Source organism: Pinus tabuliformis, chromosome 3_1 (assembly GCF_031772625.1).
Source record: "Pinus tabuliformis cultivar Carrire ecotype Pingquan chromosome 3_1, CPIR1, whole genome shotgun sequence".
Classification (NCBI taxonomy): Eukaryota; Viridiplantae; Streptophyta; class Pinopsida; order Pinales; family Pinaceae; genus Pinus; species Pinus tabuliformis.
This window is the reverse complement of record NC_142301.1, coordinates 581,711,753-581,721,377: the sequence shown is the minus strand read 5'-3', so window position 1 is coordinate 581,721,377 and position 9,625 is coordinate 581,711,753. Positions and strand designations below refer to the sequence as shown.

The 9,625-nt window shown below is 32.7% G+C and overlaps 1 protein-coding gene across 1 annotated transcript; it reads left to right on the top strand.

Moving 5' to 3' along the window:
• The first annotated feature begins 200 nt into the window (after positions 1-200).
• On the top strand, positions 201-9,198 carry LOC149188340 (uncharacterized). The gene is made up of 2 exons (XM_089409927.1): positions 201-851; positions 9,087-9,198. The coding sequence occupies exons 1-2, from the start codon at positions 268-270 to the stop codon at positions 9,196-9,198; spliced, it is 696 nt and encodes a 231-aa protein (XP_089266053.1). The 5' UTR covers positions 201-267.
• The last annotated feature ends 427 nt before the right edge of the window (positions 9,199-9,625 follow it).

The window sequence follows — 9,625 nt, the reverse complement described above, 5'->3', positions numbered from 1 at the left end:
ATGATTTCTATTGCTGCATTCATCAACTATAATTCTCTGCTTTGTACCAAAACACCAGATTTGACAAATCTACTGACAGCTTGGCTCACCTTGCAGGGATCGCTTGTTCTCATTGTATATAGAAGCAATTGTGATTATAACTCCGTGGAGATCGATCCACAGACCTGTAGATACCTATCTCTGCAAATTTGAGGCTAAAATTGTAGGTGGGTTTTATACCCAGATCGGAAACTGAGAATACCCATCAGAAGATTTCTCTGTTGTCCAATGGCTTGCTACTCGGTGAGATTACCCACGGTCCCATGCTGTTGTTCAGATTCATGTGACCAGGAGCTGAGGAGAAGAGGGGCAACTTTTGGAGCGAGGGCTTGCAGAGGGGATCATTATTCTGTTCTTGGGGTGAGAAGAAACACTTCCAGGAATGAAATCAAGCGCGCTTACAGGCATCTTGCAAGGCAGTACCACCCTGATGTCTGTAAAGATAGGGGGAGTGAACAGAGATTCAAGCAGATCAACAGGGCCTATGAGAGTATAGTCAAGGATTACAGTTACTTCCAGTCCGAGACAGGCTTGAATTGCAGCATAGAAGATTTGTTCATGACAATAACAACAGAAATGGTCCCTGATATCTTCAATTCTAACGAGTGGTTTGAAGGCCTCAACTTCAACAACCCTTCTTATTACGAGACTTCAACCATCCATGAGAGTATGGATGAGGAAGTTTTCATGACAGATGCGAAAGAAGATCAGAAGTCAAGTGTGAGAAAACAGGAATCAAAGAAGTCTGAAGAAGTCAGATGGTCTCATGACGGAAACTGGAGGATCCGCCGGGCGCAAGGGTCTTTGTCAAAGTCTGAATGCCGACGCTGGCACCGTCACTCAATAGATGCAAATCCACATCCTTTGCATCACAATAGCCACACAGATTTTGCATTCTTTTTGTTTTTCTTAATAATAAAAAAATGATTTTAGGATTTACAAATCTAAAATCAATAATAAAATTTATGTTCCTTTTAAACAAAAATTCATGTTCCTTTTAAACAAAAAAAACTGAACAAATTCCATACCAATCATTTGCTGATCAATTCAATGGAGTTTTCCAAAAACTTGTAGAGCTGGAATCTCCTCCTCACATCCACTGCATCATTACTGGAGCTATAATACCACAATAATGGCAGAAGTGTCCTCAGACATGTAATTTTATTAAAAAAAAAAACAAAAAGACAAAAACAAACAAACAAACAAACACTTACATATTGATTTTGCAAGAGTTTACACTCGAACAACCAAACACTCTTGCAATGAGATATTTATAAGCTAAAATGTCCTAACTACCTCTAATTATGGATCACGTATTAAATAACAAGTGTCCACTTACATTAAATGATATTCAAACAACTTGCTAACAAATCTCCTAAAATAGAGCCTAAGATACGACACATTTGTAGAGTCATATCTTGTTACAACAATATACTAATTTTAAATGTCTCCATTAAATAATTAAATATTCTAGAATAATAATTATTAATTTAATATCTTAAATTAATAATTATTTTATTCCAACTTTTATAACCTATGATAATATTTTATTTTTGGATCATCTAACAAAATAGAAAAAAACAACCAAGGAACTGAGACACTGAATTCTGCTAGTTTGGATATTGTTACACTGAGGAAGCTGCAAAACAATGCTATGAAAGTGGACTTACTTGTCCTCAATTTGAATGTTAAATACTATATGTTGTCCACTATCGAAGTGTAGGAGGAAAATCAATCCCTCGAAGAAAATCTTGCATGATAGGATGATGAATTAGAAGTTTTGTGTAGTCAAATCATGGACCTTCAGGATCAAATCAATCTTCTACACGCACAACTCAATGAGAATGAAGAACCAGCTAGAACACCTGATGAGTAGCTCCTGGATCTTAAGAGGACAATAATTCAACTTCATCTAAAGCATGTTGCCAAGTAAATTTTTCTTTCTATTTGGGTAGATTTTGCTGTATTTATTTTAGCTAAGTTTTGTAACTAGATAAAATGTGGAGTCTGGTTAGTATGTTGTTAGCCATCCTCAATTCCACGGACTTGCAAAATTACGATAATACTGTAAATTTTACGTGTATTCGTGGTGTCTGGGCACAAATATAATATAAATATTACTCATTCTTGTAAAAAAAATATGTGTTAGCTCTCTGTAATTTCTTAAGGTTGTGAAAGAAATTGCAAAGGTAACCGCATAACCACTTTTAAGTCTAGAAGCTAGCCCTTCTAGATTCAGAGAGGGATCTCTTTGTCAGATTTAGTTTTTTTACTTGGTAGGGATTTACGCTAGTTGTGAAAGTTCAAGGTTTGGTTTATGAATTGGTTTGGTTGGAACAACAAGGAAACATCCATTAGGAAATGGAGTCAAAGAGGTTTGGAGTGATCAATTTGCAGAAGTATCAAGCTTAAGTGAAACATGGAAAGGTAGGCATACTACTAGATCCTTGTAGTTTATGAGATGGAGAAGGAAGGACAGATTATGATTCACTTTAAGTATGGAGCAATTAAGAATTCTATATTTAAACTTCAGAAGAAAACATTGATATTGTTTTAAGCCAGAATAGGGTGCTTTTGAAACAAATCCTGAACTTAATTATCTTTAAAACAATAGAGAAAATAAGCACTTCACCACATAGATATGACACAGGAATCCCGAAACAACGTGCTTGTATTAATGCAAATGGCCACTAAATCTCAGTGATCAACTTTAGAATAATGGTAGCCTTTCTCAGTACAAGTCCCAACCCTTTGTTTATTACAAATGAAACAATATATAGAATAAAAACTCTCCTAAATTGTTACAATAATTTTGGAATAAAATCATGAATAATAACTAAAAATAAAATAATATCTCCAAATTGTCTATTGGAAACATTGAATTGTTCATTAAACTCTGGAATTGGTTTTTTGAATGCTGGAAATATGTAAAGAGGTCCTCAATTTGCTGATCTTCTGCTGCTAGATGTCTTACACTGATCTTCATGCCCTTGAAATCTGGAAAAAGGTTAAAACTATCTTCACAAAATCAACTAACTTCCCTCTTAAATCTGATTGCTCTACCGGTTCTATTTATGTCGTTTTTTCTTTTCATCATATTTTGAATACTTCATTATTGTCACAAAATATTTGGGGAAAATATATATTTTAAATAATATTTCCAAATATTTTGATTAAACCCTTAAATTAATTTCATAATTAAATTTTCAATATATTTATTTGAATGATTTAATAAACCATCTTGTTTTCAAATCCATGTGTTGTTTTCCCTTCCCATGGATTTTGAAAAACCATGTGTTGTTTGGTAAATACATGGCTTGTTTTCTCTTCCTATGGGTTTTGAAAAACCTTGTGTTATTTTTCAATAGTTAGTAAAGTATTTTTATTTTGACTTTTATTCCTGTAAAAACAAAAATATCTTTATTATCTGTAAAAAAAACTCATTTTTAATTATCCTCCTATTTGTAAAACCTTTTACATGAAGCTCATTTTTTCTCACCTGTAGGTGTGGGGCGGGCCATAGGCTTTGACTTTTGGATTTACGACTTTGGGTGACGTATGATGAATAAATGTGGTTCTCATGTTTTAGATTTTAGATTTATTTATTATTTTTTAAATAATTCAAAATAAATAATTTCTCACTTAGGCCTTCTTCTTTGCTTTGTGGTGCAGACTTCAATTTTCTCTTTCTTTTGATCTGGATGTCAGTTTGAAGCACCAGATATACCGTTGGAAATTTACTCCTCAACACTTTGCCATGAAAATACCTGCAACATAATATGACCTGAAATTTATATGTAAAAAATCTCCCAAACATCCATACTTTGTTTTGGCCACCATACTTCAAGAACTAAATGGCTCCTTGGACAAGTAAACATTTAGGCTATGACACCTAGTGATTCATAGGCTAAACTTTACCAGAAGATTCCCAAAATAGATAACTGCACAAGCATATTACCTATATTATAGGACCCTAACAATGGCTCCAACTGGGGATGATGTCCCCCCTGTGGGGCAGCAAAGAACCGGAGCTCCAGTGCTTGACCATTCAGTAGTTCTCACACCCCCAACCTGCAACTTGTGACCTTTTCTGAAACTCAAACGCCTATACAAACTAAAAATGATACTGAATACTGCAAAATGTAAACTCTGCTGCAAACTAAAATTTGAAAAATATCACTGAAAAATATTCTCAGAGTACTGAGCTTATTGGCACACACTTACCTACCCTACACTGTTGAGAACATGCTAAATAAAATGAAACAAAAATGCCAATGAATCCAGTCAAGTATCTGCTAAAATAAGTGGACTAATTGACTACGTGTCAACAAAATTAAAGCCGACAAATGTAATAACAATGGCAACTGACGATGGATCTAGTTCTTATAGTGAAAAAATGGTTGAAAACTCAAGCTAAAAGAACCCTTCATGTAGTCTGCTACGGGATCAATAAAGACATAATCTATTAGTTGGTCCTCCAGGTATTCAATGACCAATTTAACATGGTTGAGTTTTCCAGTTGTATCCTCAATGTTAAACCACAATTTTAACTATACATTGTCAGTCTTGTGTTAAAAAACATAAGACTTATCAATCTAAAAACCTAAGGGTAGTACAATCTCCTCTCGTTTTGGTGAAGGAAGATTTTCAAAGAACTGTCTCAAATCTTGGAATCTGTAGGACTGAATCTGAGTATTTAAGAGTTCAATATCCTTCTCAAGTCTTTCAACAAATGACTCAAGAAAACAAACTTTAATTTCAGATGAAAATTTGCATGATTTCAAACAATAAAACACGGTCGTTGAAAAAAATTCATCAATTTGATAATTTGCAAACTCATCCCATAATTCTTTTAAAGCTTCAATAGAAAGAGAAACTTTTACATATCTTGACATTCTGACTAATTTGACAAACAACTGTGCAATTTTAACCTGGATTCTTCGGTCAGTGGAGTCTCCATGAAAGATTTGAGCTCCAGATTCTTGAACATGGAGTCACTAGGTGAATGTTTCATCCTTCATATGTCCAGTTGTTGTCCACAAACAACAATGAGATCTGAAATTTGATAATCTTTCACGAGGAAGATGAAACTGTTCGTTCCCAGTATGGTCGCGAGAATGTTAGCTCTCTATAATTTCTTAAGGCTATGAAAGAAATTGCAAAGGTAACCACAAAACCACTTTTAAGTCTAGAAGCTAGCTATTCTAGACTCAAAGTGGGATCTCTTTGTCATATTTAACTTTGTTTACTTGGTAGGGTTTTAGGCTAGTTGTGAAAGTTCAAGGTTTGGTTGGAACAACAAGGGAAAATCCATTGGGAAATGGAGTCAAAGAGGCTTGGAGTGATCAATTTGCAGAAGTATTAAGCTTAAGTGAAACAGGGCAAGGTAGGGATACTACTGGATCCTTGTAGTTTATGAGATGGAGAAGGAAGAATAGATTAGGATTCACTTTAAATATGGAGCAATTAAGAATTCTATATTTAAACTTCAGAAGAAAACATTGATATTGTTTTAAGCCAGAACATGGTGCTTTTGAAACAAATCCTGAACTTAATTTTCTTTAAAACAATAGAGAAAAGAAACACATATGAAAAACAAAGAAAACTGATTATAGTAAGAAACACTTCACCACATAGATATGACATAGGAATCCTAAAACAACTTGCTTGTATTAATGCAAATGGCCACTAAATCTCAACGATCAACTTTACAATAATGGTAGTCTTTCTTAGTACAAGTCCCAACCCTTTGTTTATTACAAATGAAACAATATATAGAATAAAAACTCTCCTAAATTGTTATAATAACTCTGGAATAAAATCATGAATAATAACTAAAAATAAAATAATATCTCCAAATTATATGTTGGAAACATTGAATTGTTCATTAAACTCTCGAATTGGTTTTATGAATGCTGGAAATCTGTAAAAAGGTCCTCAATCCACTGATCTTCTACTGCTAGGTGTCTTAGACTAATCTTCATGCCCTTGAAATCTGGAAAAAGGTTGAAACTGTCTTCACAAAATCAACTAACTGCCCTCTTAAATCTGATTGCTCTTCCTTTAAGTTCTATTTCTATCATTTTTTCTTTTCTTCATCTTTTGAATACTTCATCATTGTCACAACACATATATTTTAAATAATATTTCCAAATATTTTAATTAAACCCTTAAATTAATTTCATAATTAAATTTTCAATATATTCAGTTGAATGATTTAATAAACCATCTTGTTTTCAAATCCATATGTTGTTTTCGCTTCCCATGGATTTTGCAAAACCATGTGTTGTTTGGTAAATCAATGGTTTGTTTTCTGTTCCCATGGGTTTTGAAAAACTAGGTGTTGTTTTTCAATGACTAGTAAAGTATTTTTTATTTTGACTTTTATCCCTGTAAAAACAAAAATATCTTTCTTCTCTGTAAAAAAACTCATTTTTACTTATCCTCCTATCTGTAAAACTCATTCACATGAAGCTCATTTTTTCTCACCTGTACATTACTTTTATAAACATATGATCACAACATGAGGGTGACATCTGTAAAACCTGGTAAGAATGAAAACAAATTTTCAGACCCAAAACCCCCCCCCCCCGTTAAATGTTGGAGGGGCTGGGGTCTGAAACATACCACTAACCGTCCATATATTTATTCATAGATCTCGAGGATTTTACATTTGGGAAATTTAATAGTTAAGTGCAGGGTGGGCCATAGGCTTTGACTTTTAGACTTATGACTTTGGCTGACGTATGATAATTCATGTGGTTCTCATGTTTTAGATTTTCGATTTATTTATTATTTTTGAAATAATTAAAAATAAATAATTTCTCACTTAGGCCTTCTTCTTTGCTTTCTGGTGCAGACTTCAAGTTTCTCTTTCTTTTGATCCGAATGTTGGTTTGAAGCACCAGATATACCGTAGGAAAGCTACTCCTAAGAAATTTGCTATGAAAACACTTGCAATATGATTTGACGTGGAATTTATATGTAAAAAATCTCCCAAACATCCATACTTTGTCTTGGCCACCAGACTTCAAGAAATAAATGGCTCCTTGGACAAGCAAACATTTAGGCTATGACACCTAGTGATTCATAGGCTAAACTTTACCAGCAGATTCCCAAAATAGATAACTGCACAAATAGATTACCTATATTATAGGACCCTAACAAAATGTTTATTAATTAATTTTAAATATGAATTTGAAATATTATAATTATAAATGTGGATTTCAATATATATATATATATATATAGAAATAGTTTTTAATTTTATTAATAAAAACAAAATAACAAGATAATAAATTGAATTGAATCAATTTTTTATGGTCTGACTATGAGATGTTTTTGACATTTTTAGGTCAATTTTCCATATTTTACAATGGCTTCTATTTTAATGTTAAGTGTGAGTTTTGTAATCTACACAATCTAAGTTCCCTAGGGGTTTTTGAGGGTGTGGAATCAATTTATGCATTCGAAAACACATTTTAAACGGTAAAAAATCATCACCAAATTCTTACCAAAAAAATATTAGTGTTAATCAAATTTTATTATTTTTATTATCATTTTTTTTTTAATTTTTATTTATTTATATTATGGTTTTTTTTGTTCACGGACCTTGGAGATTGGTGACCCCTAAGTCCACGAAATATTTGTACTAAGCAAATCATTCTCAAGGAAATTTGTACCAAACAAATCCATCTGAAAGAATCACTTCTTACTGGCTCAACCACAAAGTCTAATCCCGAGAGTGTCAAGAAAATCAAACCTGCTACCTCTCAATATCAAAAGTACTTTATCAATAAAAAATCAGTCAAGTAAACTAACCCTCAAAAAATAATCTACATTATTTTATTATGTTTTGATTTAACATTTTATGTTATCTAATTCATCATTACATATCTTCTCCCTATTGAATTATAACTCTTCTCCCTTATTGCAAAAGATACATGTGGTTTAAAAATCAAGAAACATGGGAACATCAAAATCCAACTGCTTTTGTTTCGAGTCAAACTCAAACCTCACTATCTTAGAGGCAACTTTAAAACACAAGTATCGAATATCGGAGCAGTATTTTTATGCAAAACATTCTTATGCACAAGATTAGTATGCATTAGGCTCCCAGCCAAGAAATGATGGTGTTGATGATTTTGACCATATCACGAAGTAAAACACATTGCATCACCAGGTAATAGACATAATTTCAATTTCATGTAATTATTGAAAATAGACCCTTTGTAACACTTTCTTATTCATACAAGATATCAGCCGACAAATATTTATAACGATTTTTATATAAATATAAAATTAATAATGATTATTTATTAATATAAAATTATTAATAATTATTATTTATTAAAAAATTGAAGAAATAAAATTCATCTATCAATAAACTATATAATATAAATTTTCATTTAATTTTATTATGAGTTTTGCAACATTGGCTATAATTTATCCATATTATTGTAAGCATTTCATATTTTACAAACAAAAGTATTTTGGAAATTTATTTGGCATTACAATTATTGTATTTCTGAAATGTTATAATGAAACTTGCATTGCAATTATTGTGTCTTTTAATTGTTATAATTAATTGTGGCATTGTAATTATTTTGTTTCTTGAATGTTATAATTAATTATGGCATTGTAATTATTGTGTTTCTTAATTGTTATAATTAATTGTGGCATTTCAATTATTTTGTTTTTTAAATGCTATAATGAAATCATGACTTTCTTATTTGAAAACTTAGTATATATATACTTATCTTCTATTGCAAAAAATTCCAAGCATTTTAAAAATAATTCTCTAGTTTGTTTTCTCAAACCTTTTTTTTTTTTTTGCTTAAAAACAAACAAATCTTAATAGTAAGCACTAAATGAACACTAGTCAAAACTTGGGAAAATTTTATGATGTGCTTTCCACGTAAAAAAAGGGCACACTTTTTTTTTTTTACGAAATCGGTTACTTGCATATTATAAAAACTTCAAAGGACTAAGTCCTATTACATCGGGATGACAAACTAAAGCAATGAGGATCCAAAACGGGTTCGCAGACCTTTGATCCTTGTTGCTACAGAAACGGTAACTGAAATAAAAGAGGTAACGGCTATATTGCCGGATAAAGGAGCCTGCAAGCCAACAAAATTTGCAGTTCATGGGGTTTAGGTGTTCTTCTGATTAACAGAGTCGTCCGGAAGGGAATCCTTTCTTGCACTAGCTCTGGTTGAGGCTTCCGCCTGCATACTTTGGGTGAGATTCCTGATATGGGCAATGGCTTCCTCTAAATGGGTGCATCTGTCTTTCAGGGCCTTGATCTCGGCTTTATACTTCTCCAGCTTCTTCCTTTTGGCTCTGCTATCCGCCTGATAGTCATCTTTGAGATCATTGAAGCGCTTAATGAATCTACCTATCATAAAGGTGTGCGCTTTGCAAAGAGTGCATTCACTGTTTGTAATGACATTTTCGAGAGGATTTGGAGCAGGTTCCTGAGCTCCCTGTTTTTGCTGCTGGTCCTCCATTTCTTCAGTCTTGGGGAAGGAACGAACGGGCTGGTGATGCAGGGAGGGGCGATATCTGGGGGAGGAGGCGATGA

Coding starts and splice junctions, on each gene's coding strand:
- LOC149188340 (XM_089409927.1), top strand. CDS start 268: ATGGCTTGCTACTCGGTGAGATTACCCACGGTCCCATGCTGTTGTTCA. Junction 852..9,086: donor GCGCAAGGGTCTTTGTCAAA/GTCTGAATGCCG, acceptor ACGGGTTCGCAG/ACCTTTGATCCTTGTTGCTA.